At 48.1% G+C, this 20,223-nt stretch overlaps 1 protein-coding gene across 1 annotated transcript in view; it reads right to left on the reverse strand.

The window, feature by feature from the left end:
* Positions 1 to 1,290: 1,290 nt before the first annotated feature.
* LOC119402514 (exocyst complex component 5) overlaps positions 1,291 to 20,223 on the reverse strand; it is a 154,241-nt gene continuing 135,308 nt past the window's right edge. Inside the window, exons 13-14 of the mRNA XM_049418683.1 lie at positions 2,627 to 2,787; positions 1,291 to 1,421 (exon numbers count right to left, since the gene is read on the reverse strand). Of these exons, the coding sequence (XP_049274640.1) occupies positions 1,335 to 1,421; positions 2,627 to 2,787 (248 nt within the window). The 3' untranslated portion in view covers positions 1,291 to 1,334. The remainder of the gene's footprint in view (positions 1,422 to 2,626; positions 2,788 to 20,223) is intronic.

The raw sequence follows: 20,223 nt of genomic DNA on the forward strand, positions 1-20,223 counted from the left end.
TGGTGACACGTACGATTGGTGACCCGCCTAGGCATGCAAAATTTCTTGTAAATTAACACTTTTACATTTATTGTCATATGCTTTCAGAATTTAAGCAACGAGTTAGAATCCTGGAAACGCCCATGGTGATGGTGGAGCACCAAAGCCAGCAGTTCGATACAATACAGCGGCAACTGTGCAGTACTGCATCACAAGTTGCAAGAGAAGAATATCTACTGAGCAAAGTTTTTGAAGATTCGGATGCCCTTGAGAAGTTTCATAAAAAGCTGGCAGCTGACGCAACCATCACAATGCGGCTGGTATGACATTTATATCTTCGTGACGTTTTTGCTGTACATGTGCTGAGAGGCAACTTTCTTGACAAGAGCATGCCTACAGTGGTTTAGGAGCCATTCTCGCAATGGTTCTGTTTATCTGGCGTTAACTCTTCCTTTTGTCAATTTTGCTGTTTTGTTGTCAGTTTTGTTGTATTTCACAATGTCCTGCTCATTATTTCTCTTAATGTCTCCTCTAGTACCCTGCCCATCTCCAGAGACCTCAGATGAAAAGATTCAATCAAAGCAACCCCATTTTGCCAAGCTCCATGGACTCGGTGTTTGAGACTGATATGAATAAGAAAAGCTTTGCGTTTCACTGTGTGTTTATATTTTCGTCTGGTGTGGCAATTTACTGAGCTTTTAAAAGCTCAGTAAATTTGATGCACTTACTGCTTCAAAGAGCATACTTTGAGTTTTGTTATTAATTAAGAATAAAACTCAAAGTATGCTCTTTGAAACAGTAAGTACATGCTTTAGTCTTACGGCTGAAATTTCTCATTCATTTATGGAAAACAGTCACATTGGAAAACCACATTTCCAGGGCACAGCATGCCTCTTAAAAGCCTTGAATACATTCCAAAAAGAGCCTTGAAGCTGTCCTGAGGTCGACCTGAACGCATACCAAAAATATCCCCGAATGTTGTTCTCAGGACAACCTGGGTATGATCTGGGGCCGGATAAATAGACTTGACTGGAACCTGTCGAGGTTCATTTGAGGACGACCTCAGGTCGTTCTTTCGTACTGGGTAGGGCATCCTCAGGACAACCTCAGGTCGTCGAGTGTTGTCTATGACAATCTGTTCCATCTTCTAAATTGCGGCTCTGTTGCATGGCAAAAAAGACGATGTCGCCGGATGCACCTGACGCCTTGAACTTGCTTGCAAAAAGACGGCATTGTACACACAGTTTGAATAAAAGAAGACAACTCAAAGTTGCCATAGCATGATGTCTTTCCATCCGGGCAGGCTGGAAACTTTATTGCAGTGCTGTAACGAAGCACTTCCAGGCCAAGCGTGCTTACTTGAACTGGTTAACCAGCTTGTGCACCTTGCAGTCTGTCCTCAGCTGAACAAAATTCACTAACACACCCCTCTCCAGGCTTGCCTGCAATACACAACACACATATTCCTACTTATCCTCCTAAATACATTTAGACAGAGTGCAAATTTAAGAAAAACGTTTTGTAATATGAGCCTCAAAATTTTTGTCTCCTTGTGTGAAGCACAGTTAAATAATATTAATGAGAACTAACAGACAATAACGCCAAGGAAAGTACAGGGGGTGTTATCTGTAGTATTTAGAATATAAATGTGAAGAAAGTAAAGTGGACGAAAATGTGAAGGAAGTAAAGTGGACGAAAAAATGTGAAGAAAGTAAAGTGGACGAAAAATGTGAAGAAAGTAAAGTGGATAAAGTGGAAGTAAAGTTAAATAAGTATGTTAAGAATATTTGCTTTTTAAAATGCTGAAAAATATTTTCTGAAATAAAAAATGTGCAAGAAAAAAGGGCGAAGACATTCTTAAGGGCGTTTCTGTTCCTTCCATTGATTCACAGTAAAAAACAGCGTGAAGACTACAAGGACGACACAGATGAAACAGGTGCTGTCCATTGATTGCCATGTCATAGTGGTTACAATATTGAGCTTCTGTGCTAGAGGCCCCCTACTTAAACGACACCTAAAACATTTTTTTTAGATTTTTATATCTACGCATAGGTGTTTTAAAATTTATCATATAACTGATGTGAAGACTGTAAGAGAATCTCAAATTATGGTTAGGTTAGGCTGGGTTAGATAGCGTAGATGGTACTTTTCACTTTATAATGATTTAAGTTCTTGATGTCAAAAATGTGGTGGAGTTAGTAATAATTCTATCAACATTGCTTCTATTTTATTAAAAGGGACCTCAAAAATGTTTCAAGCCATCATCTATCGGTTGCAGGTTATGCAAACAGTGATGGTTGTTAACGCTTTCCACACTGGTCAAGACACGGTTACGAAAAGGCTTAATATGCATTTTAAAGGGCCCCTCAACCACCCAGAGGTGGAACTTTAGTTGTAGTGTGAAAGTTGTGCACGAGTCTACAATGAACACGTAGCCGTGAGAATTTTTCGAAACGGTGCCGTAATAGCGGAGTTACACACGTTTGATGATCGAAGCTGCTACAAAGGGCACAGCTCGATTCTTCTGGCAAGGGGTATAGAAGGGCACAGTCATGGAGAAAAAGCTTGACAGAGTATTGTAATTTCGCTGCCAGGCTCATTTTCTAGCACTGTGATAAGCACTCCACATGATTTTGGTCATCCTTACCAGTTGGTCGTCCCGACAAACATCCTTGAGGTTTTCCGGTGCCACCACCAGCAGGTTGCAGAGGGCATGCAGCACATCAAACATTTTGTCCAGGGCAGGGATCTTGAACAGTTTGGCACACTTGCGGTATTCATTGTGGTCACAGATGAGGATCATGCCACCTATGAGGAAGCAGCCATACTGGTTACGGCAGCACAGTATGTCGAATAGGAGGTTTCAAACACAGTCTGCATGCCATGGTCATCAGAAAGAATGACATAACTGGTGAGGCTTGTTCTAAAACTGTGTAAGGTAGAGTAAAACGAGGCAAGCTTTTCATACAGTCCCATCGCTCAAAGTGGGTTCCATGGCAACACTCCATCCATGGGATTATAAAAGCAACACGAGATTGATGGTAGTCCATCTTGCAGTCCTCTTGACTTGCCTTGATATTTAGGTAGCCACAATGGCAGCACTAAACAATATGTGAATTGAATTGTTCACTTACTGATGCCAATGAGGACACTTAAGAAAGAGATGTCGAAGAAAGAACTGGGTTGATGGCTGTTAGCCCTTTTGGGTCAATGACGTTACTGTGTGGCCGCCTGTAAACAATGGTTGAGGTTGAACATTTATGGTGCCATCAGCATGTTTGAAAAAAAAAAAAAGCCTATTTTTCATCGCCTGTTTGCTTAGCAAGGCTCTCACCATGCATGGATGTAAGGAATATTCTTGCACCACTGACCTTTGGTATGCTTTGTAAGGGTTCTTTTTTTTCCACTTCATAATAGCATGGCAAACAACGAGCACACAGAGGGAAGGAGTGCGTCGTCCGACGCCTTGTTTTTTGCCACGCTACTACAAAGTGAAAATGACATACTAACAAGCCCACATCGCTACCCTTACTGATTTCTAAGGTTTGTTTAAGCCAATTTGTTGGCTATCACTCACACACTCGTGCGCAGTGGCAAGTTTAGGTTTCGTCTTGTGGGCAGCAATTTCCATTCAATGCGCTCACAAAAACTGATGTCCATCTGGTTTCTAATCTCTCAAAGGGTGACGACCGCTCGATACTCGATTGCCCATAGGGTCGTCATTACAGCTGTTCACAAGTGGGCACTGGTAAACAATGCCATCATATACAAACAATGCTGTCATGCCAGCACGTTCCCTTTCCAGAGAATCATGAAAACTGACTGCCTCTCTTGGTAGTGACAAGATGAAGGGTTACTGGGAATTTCTCAGGCTTTTTTTCGTGGGGGGGGGGGGGGGGGGGGACTCAACCATCGCTTTCTTGCGTGCGCTCACGTACACAGTGATCACACTATGGTCATATGTGCAAGTGATAAGCATATGTAATCCAGGGCACATACTTTTTATTTTATTATAAGTATCTGTGTCATTTTTATTGTCATTATTAATGAATAATCAATGCACCTATACATATTGTTGCGAATATATTGTCGCAACGCGGAAAGAACAGGACACAGGACCACGGTGCGACAAGGAAAACAAGTTCTGTATTGACAGACCAAAAGAGCAGACGCTTCAACGTAGTCTTTCTCAGAGAGAGACAGTGGTTGCTGCTCATGCTCCTCACTTCGATGTCCTCTGTCAATCTGCCGGCTTTTAGTTGTGACATCAGCCTAAAGTATCGTCCCGATGCTTCATAACCACAGTGGTTTGTACTCACTGGCAGCGTAGGATTTCATTCGGACAAATAGGGCTTCATCCGAACCACGTGCACGACTTCTGGTGCATGCCTTTGATGCCTTGAGCCATGAGCACTATCGGGAACAACCTCATAGTTGACGCCAGTGAGACGTCGGAGAACTTTATACGGCCCGAAGTACCGTCTTAACAGCTTTTCTGATAGGCCACAACGTCAAATTGAAGTCCAGACCCAAACTTTCTCTCCCGGCGTGTATGAGACTGGTCGGTGACGAAGATTATATCGCCTTGAATCGTAGTCCTGTTGGCGACGAATACGTATGCGTGCAAGTTGTCGGGCTTCTTCAGCAAGCTGGGTGATGTAAACAGCATCCGTTTCGGCTCCTTTGCACTCATGTGGCAGCATAGCAACGTTGCTTGTTGGGCGAGTTGGAACGAGTCAGTCATAGCGTAGTTTAGCGCAAAAAACAGGCAACAGACGAGTGAGAGGACAAGGACACAGCGCATATTGCGCTGTGTCCTTGTCCTCTCACTCGTCTGTTGCCTGTTTTTTGCGCTAAACTACGCTATGACTGGCAGCATAGCATCTAGCATAGTTGTCACTTCACGACCATGGAGAAGGCGGAACGGTGTCATTCATGTTGTTTCTTGGTGAGCCGTGTTATATGCGAACGTGACATACGGCAAGATCTTGTCCCAGTTTTTATGCTCCACATCGACGTACATGCAAAGCATATCCGCAAGTGTCTTGTTGAGGCGCTCCGTCAGACCATTCATTTGTGGATGATACGCCGTTGTTCGCCGGTGAGATGTGCCACTAAGTCTTAAAACTGTCTCTAATAGCTCGGCTGTGAATGCAGTTCCCCTGTCAGTTATTACCGCTGATGGAGCGCCATGCCTCATTCTCTACAAAAAATCGAGCTGCTTCACTTGCAGTGCCCCTCTCCAGAGCCTTGGTTTCGGCGTAGCGAGTAAGGTAGTCTGTGGCTACTGTAATCCATCTACGACCCACCGACAAGGTTGGAAATGGGCCTAGGAGATCCATTCCGACTTGAGCAAATGGAGTACCAGGGACGTCAATAGGATGGAGCAGGCCTGCTGGTTTGACGGGCGGTACTTTCCTGCATTGGCAATCAAGGCATGTCCGAACGTACCGTTGAACGGTCGCCGTCAGTCTTGGCCAGTAGTATTTCTGCCTCACTCTGCACAGCGTTCGTGTGTAACCCAGGTGGCCGGATGTTGGTTCATCATGGCATGCCTGTAATACTTCGCTCCTTAGAGATGTCAGAACAATGAGTAAGTAGTCGTTTCCGTTCGGCGTAAAGTTCACTTTATACAGGACGTCGTTGCGCAAGCAAAATGATGATAGTCCTCTCGCAAACAGTTTTGGCACAGCTGAAGTGCAACCCTCCAAAAAACGAATTATGGGATCCAGTTCCGGATCGTCTCGCTGCAGCTGTGCCATTGTAGTCGTGTTTACAACTCCGACAAAGGCTGCGTCGTCATCTTTACATTCGCAGGTTCGTATGGAGCACGAGAAAGGCAATCGGCCTCTGAATGTCGCTTCCACGATCTGTAGACAATAGCCATGTCGAATTCTTGAAGCTTAAGGCTCCAGCGCGCTAATCGTCCTGATGGGTCTTTTAAATTCGTCAGCCAACAAAGGGAGTGATGGTCACTGACAACATTAAAAGGACGGCCGTACAAATATGGGTGGAACTTTATAACCGCCCACACCACCGCAAGACACTTTTTTTCTGTGGTGGAATAATTCTCTTCCGTGCGGGAAAGGGTTCTGCTCGCATAAGCGATTACTCGTTCAGTGCAATCTTGCTGCTGCACGAGTACAGCTCCTAAGCCGACATTGCTGGCGTCGGTGTGAACTATTGTCTGGGCGCCTTCGTCAGTGTCCGAGGACCGGTGGCCTTTGGAGGCATTGCCGCAGCTCGTTGAACGCTTGTTGCTGCTCGTCATCCCATACGAATGCGATGTCTTCTCTGATGAGGCGTGTCAGTGGCGAGGCAATGCGTGAGAAGTTTTCAATGAAGCGTCGATAGTAGGCGCACAGTCCTAAAAATCGTCCGACTGCCTTTTTGTCAGTTGGTGCTGGAAAATTTGCAACGGCAGCTATTTTTTCGGGGTCAGGCCACACACCTTCACTGCTGACAAGATGCCCCAGGAACAGAAGCTCTTCGAAGCCAAAGTGGCATTTTTCCGGCTGCATGCAGTCGCTTCATGTGTTCGTCAAATGTCGCAGAGAATACGATGACGTCGTCCAAATACACTAAGCACGTCTGCCACTTGAGGCCTGATAGCACGGTGTCCATTAGACGCTGAAATGTTGCCGGTGCTGAGCACAAGCCGAGTGGAAGTACTTTGAATTCATAAAGACCATCAGGTGTCACGAATGCGGTTTTTTCCCGGTCCCTTTCGTCGACTTCTATTTGCCAATATCCGCTACGTAAATCCATCGACGAAAAATAACGAGCATGCCGTAGTCGATCGAGTGAATCGTCAATACGTGGTAACGGGTAAATGCCTTTTTTTGTGACCTGATTGAGCTTTCGGTAATCCACGCAGAATCGTAAGGTACAGTCTTTTTTCTTCACTAATACTACCCCAAGGGCTCTTCGACGGTTGAATAACATCATCTTGAAGCATCTGTCACACCTGACTCAATGGCTTCTCGTTCCCGCGGAGCTACCCGGTACGGGTTTTGCTGTATGGGTCTGGTCGCGTCGTCTGTTATAATTCGATGTTTCGTCAACGGCATTTGATGAACTCTGGAAGTCGAAGAGAAACAGTCCTGGAACTGGTTAATTAGCTTGAGAAGGCTTTGCTTCTGTGCAGGCAACAAACTTGGGCCCACATCAACAGATAGAGGTCTGGGCGGCAGGTCCGTTGAATCATCTTGCTGAACAGTCATGCAGTCTGTCACCTCAGCGAGCTCTTCCAGGTATGCAACTGCCATACCTCTCATAAGATGTCGGCGCTCGGAGCTGAAGTTCGTGACAAGGACTTGCGTGTGTCCGCAGTTTAGGTTCACGACGCCTCTTGCAATAGACAATCCAGGACTGAAAAGCAGCGTCGGAATTTGCTCGGCAATGTTGGCGGAGTTGCTTGGCATGTCACATGTCACAGCCACAAGTGCGCTTGACCGCGGTGGGATGGTGACGTCATCGTCGAAGACACGCAGAGGTTTATGTTGTTGATCTGTACAGGGCGAATCCGAAATCTGACCAGGGGCCATCCAAAACGTAACCAATCTGTCAGGAATGTTTATAACGGCGCCGTATTCACGCAGGAAATCCATTCCCAAGATCAGATCTTTGCAGCATTCCGGTAAAATGACAAAAGTAGCGAAGAAATCCGAACTGTCGATATTAATTCGAGCGGTACATTTGCCTGTTGGCGTCACCAATTGACCCCCCGCAGTTCTAATGTTGGGGCCCATCCATAAAGTTTTTACTTTCTTTAGACAGTCGGCGAGTTTCCGGCTAATAATAGAGAAGTCGGCACCAGTATCTACCAGCGCTGTTACTGGGCGTCCGTCTATGCGAACGTCTAAGTTGGCGCTTACGATTTCCTTTGCTGTTGGCAACGTCGTATCATCCGTCGTATCATCCGTCGTATCGTCCGTCATATCGTCCGTCGTATTGTGTCGTACTGACGACGTTGGGGGTGTTGTAGCATCTCGACGGGCGGCAACCTTCCCCCCAAAGGTCACTGCTGTTAGTTTCCCCGACGAGGGCTAGGCGATCTGCCCCGGACCGCATCGGCGTAACTGCGGTGGTGCGGTGAGTTTGGTGCAGGAGAGGGAGAGTGGGATCAACGATATAGCGTATCTAGTGTCTGTGCTTGCGGGCATGCATTGCTGTCACGTCGGTTATTAAAACGAGTACGAGGAAAGGTCGGTGCGAAGGTCTCATATCTTTGGCCACGATACGGGCAAATGCGGTAAACATGGCCAGCTTCTCCGCAATGGAAGCAAAGTGGACGCCGGTCGACGGTGCACCACAAGTCCGTCTTACGAACGAATGGTCGACTGGTGGGCATCCTTGGCAACCAAGTTGCAGATGTTGGCGAAGGGTAGAGCGGCGATGCTTCCGTAGGCACATTAGGCTGTGGAGTCGGCGGCAGCGGATTGTACGCTGGCAGGGTTTTGCAGCGCGCGAACATAGAAAAAAAGGGCAGAGTAGACAGAAAGAGCGCTGGTCAATGACTCGTTGTAAGGCCCAGTGGTGACTTAGAATAACAGAGAGCTGAGCTAGTTGGTAAGTATTCATTCTAAAAAGACAGGGCTTGCAAACACGGACACAAGAAAGAAGTCAGGACACCACAAACGCCAGTGGTGACGTTGTAGTAAGGCAATGGTGACGCGTTGTGTGTCACTGGAGTTGGACGACGGATGGCAGATGCGGAGTTTACAGACCACTGGTGTGATGGGGATTCGGGCAACGACAATGCCTGGCGGATTTCTTGCCGCACAACTTCTGCGACAGAATCCATTGCGGGTTCTTGTGGAGTCACAAGAAGTTTGTGGATCTCCTCACGAACGACCTCGCGAATGAGCTCACGCAGAGAACACTCGCTGCCGGCAGTCAAAGCAGAGACATTTATCGATGCGCTGTTTGGTCGGTCGTGGTAGGCACCTTTGCTGGAGCGCTCGCTCGCTGGTTGTAGCCTTCTTGATGAATTCCGCTACGGTTGTTGGTGGGTTGCGAAGGAGACTGGCAAAAAGCTGTTCTTTGACGCCTCTCATCAAATAGCGGAGTTTCTTAGCTTCAGGCATCTCGGGGTCAGCTCGGCGAAACAGGCGGGTCATATCCTCCGCAAACATGGCGACACTCTCATTCGGCTTTTGTATGCGCGACTCGATTAGTTGTTGAGCGGAATCACGACGGTCGCTGTTTGCAAAGGTTCCAAGAAGTTGCTGCCGAAATGCATCCCAAAAGACAATGTGGCTTCCCGGTTCTCGTACCACATACGAGCGCTGTCTGCCAGGGCAAAGTAGACGCGTGACAGCTTCTGCTCTACGTTCCAATGATTCACCTTGGCGACTCGCTCATACTGCTCGAGCCAATCCTCCGCGTCCTCATAAGCTTCACCGTGGAAGGTCTCACGAATCCGAGGCTGCTCAACAGTCACCTGTGAAGCGCCAGCGGTTGCCATATCTCCAAACGGAGTCCTTGGCTAGGGAAGTTCCAGGGGGATTGCCTCGGGACTTAGGCCTCTCAGTTGGCGACTGTAGCGGTGGACAGGGGTGTCCACTGCAGGAACGGTTTGCGGGATTGGGCTGACAGTGCCGCTCCGGGGAGGAGTGTTGAGCATCAGGCGTTGAAGTCCAGTACCTCCACCAGTGTCGCAACGCGGAAAGAACAGGACACAGGACCACGGTGCGACAAGGAAAACAAGGTCTGTATTGACAGATCAAAAGAGCAGACGCTTCAACGTCGGCTTAGAGAGAGACAGTGGTTGCTGCTCGTGCTCCTCACTTCGTTGTCCTCTGTCAATCTGCCAGCTTTTAGTCGTGAGAATATTTACAAGTCATTTACAGTGGAAAGTAGGCTAACAGTCAATATGACAGTTGTCTACCAGCCCACATCGTTCTCCTCTTCTTCCCTCACTTCACCATAGTGATAGCTGCGACAACCCAACATCGACCCCAGGTGGCGAAAGCGCCGACCCGGCGCTTATTAGAAGGTGTTCGGCAAAAAGTATGGCTTCAGGCGGGCGATGTGCACGACGCCTGAAGATGCGGAAGACACGGCAGGGTCGTGAGGTGCTGTTTCATACGTAACGTCAGTCACGTGGCGTAGCACACTGTAGGGGCCGGAGTATTTAAGCAGAAGCTTTTCGGGCAGGCAGACATGCTGAGATGGAGACCACACGAGGATGAGGTCACCCGGATTAAAATGGGCATTCTGGTGGTGGCTGTCGTATCTTTGTGGTGCCCTTGCGAGTCGGAAAGGCGTCGATGGGCAATCTGACGTGCCCTTTTGGCTGTGGTAATAGCATGGCGAGCATACGTCACAGGTCGGCAAACTCACTCATGAGTCAACTCACTACGACTCAGATCGAGCCATGAGTGAGTTTGAGTGAGTCCGGGCGAGTAATATTTTGGTGAGTTTGAGTCCGAGTGAGTCCGGTTGTGAAATATTTCAGTGAGTCTGAGTGAGTCCAGTTGAGGAAAATTTCAGTGAGTCTGAGTGAGCCCTAAGCGCTAAATATATTGTGGGCATTTATCAGGCACTTCTTCATCATATGTACATTATCATCATCACATGGTTTTCTTCATCATCTTCGCTTGAGGGGACATATCTGGAGATTGTTCTGTGCCTCGGATGTGTTCGGTGGTGGAGGGTGCTCATCGGTTCCCCGTCCTCTACTCGCCCGCTTTACCTCCTGGAGCTTCGTTCAGGTTGCCGTTTGTGCCAGTTCTCCACCAGCATGCCACAGGACGAACCCTCAGGCACTTCTTCATAATCCTCTTCCGCTACGGCTGCCACGGCTTCTCCACCTTGGATCGTCAGTGGGCCCCATCGCGATCCCCATTTATTCGCTGGACTTCGCAATGAAGATGTGGAGGACTGGCTCGACCAATACGACATAGTGAGTGCTGCGAACCGTTGGGACGATCCGCACAAGCTCCGCCACGTCTCCTTCTACCTCACAGGCGTGACAAAGACTTGGGTTTTTCAACCATCAGATCGACTTTCCCGACTGGAGCACTTTCAAAGGGCGTCTCCGACAAGTGTTTGGTACTCCAGCGGTTCGATCCGCCCTTACAAAGGAACACTGGACACTCGCAAACAAGAAGTGGGCGAGTCTTATACCTCGTATATAGAGGATGTCCTTTCTCTTTGTCGTCGCGTCTACGCTTCCATGGGAGAGTCAGACAAATTGCGTCATCTCCTGAAAGGCATCGCGACTGTCGCCTTCAATGCTTTGGCAATAAAGGACCCGGCTACCGTCACTGATATTGTAGCTACGTGCCAGCGCCTGGACGAGCTCGAATCCGCATGGTTGCAGCCGGACACCCCTCATAACAAACCTACTGCTGATCCCTCGTTGCGCGCGATGGTCCGCGCCATCATACGAGAAGAACTGCAGTCGCTCGGCTTTTCAACAGGTGCGGTCCCTTCTCCTGCCTCCAGTACCAGTTTGCGTGATGTTGTTAAGGAGGAGTTGGGAGCTATGACTGGTGCTGCGTATACAGACCCTCTCGTCCCTAGGCCACAACCAACATACGCGCAAGTCGCCGCAGTTACCCCGTCCAACATTCCATCGATGCCACCGAAGCCGACGCCAGCCCACCTGGCTTCAATATCCCCCAGCGCACATAACCAGCCCTACTATCCATCATGGCGCCCAACACGACCTACCTGCTACTACTGTGGCTATCGTGGACACATTGCACGCTTCTGTCGCAAGCGTCAGCAAGACGAGTGTTGCGGGTTTGACACTTACGAACGGGACGACTTTTCCAGCGCTGGGTCCACTTTCCAGCGCCGTCCTTCTGCTACGCTTCCGGGCCGCTTTCCCTCTCCACCTGCAACGTTCAAGATGGCTCCAAGCTACCGTCCTGCCAGGCGCCGCTCGCAGTCACCAATTCGTCGCTCGACGTCACCACTTCGACCAGCCTCTTAGTTCGCCGTCCGTCGCCCGGAAAACTAAATTATGCAGCTTTTGGATGAAAAGCTGCATCTAGCGAAATGAGAGAAATTCTTCCAGCACGTCCCCATAATGGGTAGAATTTGGTACGAGGCATAGAAGTGGAAGCATTAATAGACACTGGTGCTAGTTTGTCAGTTATTCACGGTGGTTTGTGTTCGCATCTCCGGAAAGTTACTACTCCCTACGATGGACCTACGCTACTCGCTGCTCAAGGGCACGCCATTCGACCTTCCGCCATGTGCACTGTTCGAGTCTACACTGATGGAGTTCTGCATTATATACAATTTGCAGTGCTCAGTTCGTGTGCCCAGCAGCCCATATTAGGATGGGATTTTCTGTCAACGGCGTCCGCTACGATCTGCTGCCGGCAACATGTTCTCCACATGACTGATACCGCCTATTCGCTTCACGCATATGACACACCATTTCGCTTTCTTGCTGCAGAAGACACCGAGCTACCTCCCCGCAGTCAGCGAATTGTTGCCATCACGTCTGATGCCATTGACCATGGTGACCTGCTCGTACAACCATCTGCACGCTGTCTCACCAGAGGGATAGCATTTCCATCAGGGCTGGTGCGTTTCAACGATGGCACCGCATTCGTTTGTGCAACAAATCCGACATCTGAAAAAATTCTGATTCCTAAGGGTATAATGTTGGCTTGCGTCCCTATATCGGAGCCTTTTTCTGTTGTTCCTCTTCAAGCGGCTTCCCCTGAAGATCACTCTGTTAGACGATCCATATCAGTCTCCACCCTTGAAGCTACCATCAGCTCCGACCTGATCCCTTTGCAGGCACAACAGTTGATCGCCTTGCTAACCAAGCGTCAAGCTTTGTTTGACATGCATTCCCCTGTATTAGGACAGACATGCGTCATCCACGCATGGGATCGAGACTGATGGTAGGTTCATCGTTCGTCGCCGACCATACCGCGTATCTCTATCCAAGCGGAAGGTCATCGAAGAAAACGTTGATGACATGTTGCGACAGAAGATAATATGCCCCTCGGCTAGTCCTTGGTCATCTCCCGTCGTCCTAGTTCGAAAAAAAGATGGTTCTGTACAATTCTGCGTGGATTACCGGGCGCTAAATAAGATCACGCACAAGGACGTATACCCTATGCCCCGTATAGGCGACATATTGGATTCGCTACAGGAGGCTGAGCACTTTTGAGTCTCGATCTACATTCGGGATACTGGCAGATACCGATGCATGAGGACGATAAAGAAAAAACGGCGTTTTCGACCCCAGATGGGCTTTACGAGTTCAATGTAATGCCCTTCGGCCTCTGCAATGCTCCCGCAACATTAGCGCACATGATTGACACCGTTCTGCGTGGCCTCAAGTGGAAGACTTGCCTGTGCTATTTGGACGATATTCTTGTTTTCTCGTCAACGTTCTCTCAACACCTACAACGTTTGGAGGAAGTGCTGACGTGCCTTGCTAACGCTGGCCTTCAGCTGAACAGGAAAAAGTGTCATTTTGCCAGCAAGACAATTAAGGTCTTAGGCCACATTGTGAGTAAGGACGGCATTCGTCCTGATCCCGATAAGGTTTCGGTGGTTCTTCACTTCCCTCGTCCCGAAAGGAGCAAAGATTTACGCAGTTTCCTTGGCCTCACTTCCGCTGATTCATACGAGACTTTGCTTCAATAGTGGCACCTTTGCACAAATTACTCGGTTCTGGTGTTCCCTTTGACTGGTCTCCCGAATGTGAATCGGCGTTGAGCCATCTGAAAAACGCCCTCACGTCCGAACCAGTACTTCACCATTTTGATGAAACAGCACCCACACTCCTGCATACTGACGCTAGTGGTCACGGCATCGGTGGTATTCTCCTGCAGCGAGATCAGTCATCACGTGAGAGGGTTGTCGCGTATGCAAGCTGCGTACTGACCAACGCTGAGAAGAATTACACCATCACCGAGCAGGAGTGCCTAGCTGTCGTTTGGTCGGTGCAGAAGTTTCAACCTTATCTACATGGCCATCATTTTATCATCGTTACAGACCACCATGCTCTATGTTGGCTTTCAACACTCAAGAACTTATCAGGACGCCTTGGTCGCTGGATTATACGTCTGCAAGAATTGGCCTCGAGATCTTGGAGTGGCGCCCTCTCGCGTGTGACGTCAGAGCGAGGACTCCACTCTCAACCGCGCTGCAGCAGCCGCTGTTCCTGTATGCGGATCGTCTGCTTCAGGCGGGAACATTGTCGAACGAACAGCCTCGCGACGGTCAACTAACGCCTACAACGAATGTTTTCGAGTGTAATCTTGAACTTGTTTTAGTTGCGGCCCAATCGGCAGGGCCAAGAAATCCCCCGGATGGCCGACGAGTGCGCCGATGCCACCGACCACATTGCTGGTAAGAAAGTGAAACCATGTGTGAGTGTTCTCGCTCGTTATCGTGTTTCTGCCATACGATACTAATTAGTTTGGGTGTTTCTTTCGATATTCCAGTAAGCGTGCCGTTCTCCAGAATCTACAAGTATGTAGATAAAGCTTGTGAAAGGTCGCGGTGCCTCATCAAGGACGAGGCGGTGTACGGCGCAGGCGACGTTGAATGCGCGGTCGAGGCCGTCAACGAACATCGCATCCCCGTCGCAGCTCTCGTCCTGCAAACAAGTGCGCAAGTGCCGCCTTGTTGCACATCCTCCTGCCGATGACCATGATCGCAGTTTGTCCCGTAATGTTGGTTCAGTGAGAACGATATTACGTCGTAGTTCATATTATTAACGCCGCACAGGGCCATCGCATGGGTATTAGAATATAACAAATAGTTAATCGCTGATTATACTACGCACAGGGCCACAGAGATTAACGTGGCAAAGGCAAGCTGGGTCCAGTTTCACGCCACTGTAGCCTAACGAAAAGCTTAAAGAGCTCCGCTTTAAAAAATTGGCCGCGTATCTGCGTGCTTCGCTGCAAATGTCGTGTAAAGACGATAGAAGAGGCGCTGTGTGAGATATGGACGCCATCTGGCAATACGTCGGGAAACATGAGTGCTGTGTTGCGTGCTGGTAGTCCCGGCGCAGCAGCAGGCGAAGACCGGCGGTGACCAACGCGACCGGCGGGGACGCCAGCCAGCCCGAAAACACGGTTTGGCGCGAAGCGCTGAAGCAGAGAAACGTCCGCACTCAACGAGTACTCTCCACACACTCTTTTATTTACACGTCGCCTGGGTAAAACAGGAACGCCAGAGCGGCGCCCACAACCGGCAGCCTGAAGGCCGCCCACAACGCTGCTTTTTCATTTTTTAAATATTTTTTTTCACCTTCTTGGCCTTCTCAAAACTAAAGTTTTTCAACACCAACCCATGGCATTCGTACAGTGCAACAGAACCGAAACCGAAACACAACAATGAGCTCGTGCGAAGGGCACGGAGGAAGGCAAATTTCAGCGCAGTCGCATTTTCAGCTTTGTTGAAACAGCGCTCACTAGACGACGACGAAGTAAAAGAAGGCACAGGACAGGCGCTTCCATTCTTATGCATTTTCAGCGCAGCTTAAGAAACTAGGGTCCTTAAAATTACGTATGTATGAATTTTCTATTAAAGGAACACGCCACCTAATACTTGCCTAGTGATGTTGCACCTCAGATATGCATGATATTTACTTTTTGATCGACAACGTTCACAAGTATGAACAGCCGTACCAGTTCAAGACGGCTGGCCCTTGGGCAAGCGGTTCAACTTTGGCCGAGTGGCTGAATCGAGGGACGTGCCGACAAACAGAAAGACAGACAGACCAAAATTTCTGCGTTTAAGTTCCCCAAGAAAGACTATCGTCTTTAAAAGTGTCTGCACTGCCTCAGGTGAAAACTTTTAGAGAATGTGCACTACACAGCAGCAACAGGTTTCGCTTATGACTTTATGATAAGCACTCTGCTAGGCGCGCGCTTGTCTTTATAAGTAAAATACGTATGTACACCATCGAAATGCAGCCATAGTCTCAGATATCCTGCGCCGCTCAGCTGAGCTCACGAGGCGCGCTTACGTGCGAGGCGATTCGGAGGCCGCGTCGTCGGCTCCTTTTAGAAGAACTGATAGTTGGGCCTGTTGGTGATAATACTTGAACATGTTTGACTTAGCGCAACGACGACGAGGACACAAGAGGAGACAAACCACAGCGCTGACTCGCAACTGAATGTTTTATTAGGGGCCTTCGCGGCAGGTTGTGGGACGGCACCGCACCTGGTGTAAGTCGCCTATGCTTATAGCCTGCGTGCAATAAACGGCTTAAGTATTGGCGAGGCGCTTAAACTTGGTCACAAGCTTACGTAAGAGTGGTGCGTACGGTGGGTAGCAGAAGTCACTGTCCGCGAAGTGATTGCTGCACATGGTCGATGAAGGCGTGGGGCGCATTCCTATTCTTAGCTTGACGATCCACTCTTTCCTCAGCTTCGGGTCCTTAGAGTAGTTGTGAAAGCTAACGCCTTCTTCACGAGTGGACGAAGTACACTGAGGCACAGAGCAATACTTCACCATTGCGCAGCACTCGCCGCGGAGACAAGTGGCCGCAGTTCTAAGAAACAAAAAGCTGAAGTTCTAAATGAATGTTAAAAGCAGTCCCGTGGTTGTTCGAACAGCATCAGTAGCCACCATACGCAAGATAACAATTGTACTGCTTTTTTGTTGAGATTTACCACAACGGTGGTTTCAACACGACGCTGGGCCTACGTAGCAGACGAAAGTGCGCGAATCCCCGCTCTGACGTCATACAGGCGCCGTTCGCAGCGCCGCCATCGGTCGCACACCAGGCCAATACCATTTCACTATTATCGACAAGTGTGGTAAAAAGCACCAGGACGCAGATGCGCTTTCTCGCTGCCCACTTCCTACGACTCCGTGCACTGGTTGTGCTACTAACTTCAGCGATGAATGCTCGAACGGTCCTTCCACATACGTCTCTTCCTTAGCCGCTCTTGACCAGATCTTTCCTGACGACCACGGCTCGATGATGTCTCATCAACTCGCTGACTCTTACTGTCGACGCATCATAGATTGCCTTCAGGGAAATTCGCGGCCACCTAATGCCCGCCTTCGTCGACAGCTGACGCAGCTCAAGCTTGATAACCACGTCCTTTACCGTCATATCTATCACCCAGACGGTCAACGCTGGGTGCCTGTTCTGCCTCACTCTCTTAGAGCTGATATTCTTAAGGCCTGTCACGACGACATGACTGCTGGTCACCTTGGTTCCCAGAAAACGTACGACCGCATTAAAGGTCACTTCTATTGGCCTGGCCTATCCACCAGAGTAGCGAAGTACGTCACTTCCTGCAACCTTTGTCAGCGCCGAAAGCTCCCGACATCACCTCAAAGTGGCGAGCTGCAAGCACTTCCGTGTCCGTCGGCACCATTCGAAGTCGTTGGCATTGATCTGTATGGCCCTCTTCCCACGACTCCCACTGGTCATCGCCGGATAGTGACAGCTGTCGACCACTTGACACGTTACGCCGAACCAACCTGCGTGGCTTCGGCGTCGGCTTCTGAAGTGGCTAATGGACTCATGAGTCGACTCACTCACACTCAGACAAAGCCGTGAGTGAGAGTGAGTAATATTTTGGTGAGTTTGAGTCCGAGTGAGTCCGGCTGAGAAAAATTTTAGTTAGTCTGAGTACGAGTGAGTCCATTTGAGGGAAATTTTGGTGAGTCTGAGTCCGAATGAGCTCTAAAGGCAAAATATATTTCATGAGTGAGTCTGAGTGAGCTCCACATTTTTTGCCGACCTATGGCATACGCTGTCAACAGGTTGACAGGGCTGGGCAGGAGCATGTCAAAAGGTCGTCTAACTTTCTTAACCTTTTCTTATGTGGCGCTACACCTGCACCTTGCAATGAAATACCAATTAGCCTGCATTGATACCCTTGTTCAAAAGGCAAGGTCGGTTCTCGTCCACATAGAAGATAAAAGGGAGGATATCTAGCAGTGTAATAATAATAATGATTCTTAGGGTTTAACGTCCCAAAACCACGATATGATTATGAGAGACGCCGTAGTGGAGGGCTCCGGAAATTTTGACCACCTGGGGTTCTTTAACGTGCACCTAAATTTAAGCACACGGGCCTCAAGCATTTTCACCTCCACCGAAAATGCAGCCACCACAGCCAGGATTCGATCCCATGACCTGCGTTTTTTTTTACTTGGGTGACTATATGACCGCATATTGACTTGCTTTTAGGATGACTTTTGTTTTCCATGCTGTCTTTCATTTTTCTGTGCATGCCACCTCATGTATGCATATGTGTATGTGACTAGGCTAGTGCAATAGTATGTTTGAAGTCAGTGCTGTGCTTGTAGCTTCTTTTGTCCTTGTCCTTCACGCTGTTTCTTGATTAAGTATCAACACAGCTCTGCTGTACATTGCCACAGCACTGTATACTACAAAGTTGGGCACAGCAGTGGAACCTTTGTTTCCTACGAGCAGTTCAAGTAAGCTGCTTTCTTTTAATAAAAAGCCACTGGACACAACAACATTAACAAACAATATATTTCAATTTTCTCTACAGACTATGCAAAAAGGAATATGCGCTCTCAGGAAATTACAGTCTTAAATAATCAATTGTTTTGAATACTCTTTCCTTCCTTGCACAATTGCTAAGTGGAATAACCTTGAAATGATGTTGCGATTGAAAACTTCTTGTTATTCCTTGAAGCGCATCTGAAGTGCCCAAAAATTCTAAGCGCACATACAGACGAGGACAAAGAACACGTATGACACACAGGTGCTAACTTTCAACACTTTACTGAAGCCAGGGGAACAGAATACTATATAACGTGACCTTACATGACGCCGGTGCAGCAGGCATAAAATATGACACCATCAATGACATCGCAGGTAATGCATTTCTTTGAAAGATAGTGCAATCGACGGCTTGGCCACACATTTATCTCCTAGACTATATCTTTTCCACCTCAATTATCTCCCGCACGAGTTTACTTTTGTTTCTTGTTACGATTGTGCATTTATTAAACATTGGCAGGCACTTCATTTCCACACTGAGATCTGCATTACGGTCAGCACTGGAAACACCAGGATCATCAACACCATCACACCTTCTGCAGTGAACATCCAAGAACCCTCCGTACTTCTCCCTAACATTCCGACAATGTTCCCTGAGGCGATCATTTACACACCTCCCGCTTTGTCCTACATAGGTTTTGCCACATGAAATAGGCAAGCTATACACAACAGATTCCGCACAATCGATGAGGTTCTCTTTATGTTTCCTCTTGCAACCTGGATTGTGAGAGGAACTGGGGTTTGTCATTCTGCAAAGTTTTTGAAGTTTCTCAGGAGCAGAAAAAACTTTTTTGGCCTGAATCTGTCCTACTAGCCACAATGATTATGTAGCAACTCGGCCAGTGTTTCATCCTGTTCTACTGAATGCATAAAAAAGAAACTAGACTGAGCACTAAAGCTGCTAACTTTCAGCTGCTTGTGGCTACCAGCTTTCCATACCATTTATTGACCCAAAAACCACAAGGCAGATCAGAGCCCATTTTTAATCAAACTGGGAATCATTGCGCACAGACAGATGAACAGAGGGCAAAAAAAGAAGTCAAGTCAACAGAAGGAGTGCAATCTCTGGTCACATAGTGTTCTTTTTGTCCACATTGTTTTCCTTGTGCTTGTCCATCTGTATGCATGATTACCAACACAGACATGTGCCAACTTGCCCAGCAAGGCCTCTTCTATAATTAAGCACAGATGCATGCTGATGGGTAATTAACATGAGACACAAATGATGACCAGGGCCAAGTAATATTCTGCCTTGCAGAAAAATCTTTTTGTTCAGAAAATAGTAGAATTATAATAATAATAATAATAATATGTGGGGTTTAACGTCCCAAAACCACGATATGATTATGAGAGACGCCATAGTAGAATTTGGCAGTACAAACAAAAGAAACGTTTCTTATTTAGTCTACCATAGTGTCACATGCTTTTATTTCTGTTTTGCCTCTGCACTTGTCCTGTTGTCGACGTGTGCAGCATCTTCGGACGCCAGCCTGTGTATGCATTCGACACTTATTCAACACGCTAACATTCGAGATCCCACAGCGTCTGGGATTTCCCACAACGCATGGTATAACTAATGAACAGCAGCTTGCATTCGGGATCAGTCTGACTGCCGTTGTTTTGCGATGCTGTTAGTTGTTGTCGCTGAGCTCTTTTGATTGCTTTTCGGGTATGAGTTCGCACAATAAACTCTCATTAAGTTTACTGCTGACACAGTCTCTCTTCTTGTCTGCCTCAGCACCAATAAG

The sequence above is a fragment of the Rhipicephalus sanguineus genome, chromosome 8 (genome assembly GCF_013339695.2).
Source record: "Rhipicephalus sanguineus isolate Rsan-2018 chromosome 8, BIME_Rsan_1.4, whole genome shotgun sequence".
NCBI lineage: Eukaryota > Metazoa > Arthropoda > Arachnida > Ixodida > Ixodidae > Rhipicephalus > Rhipicephalus sanguineus.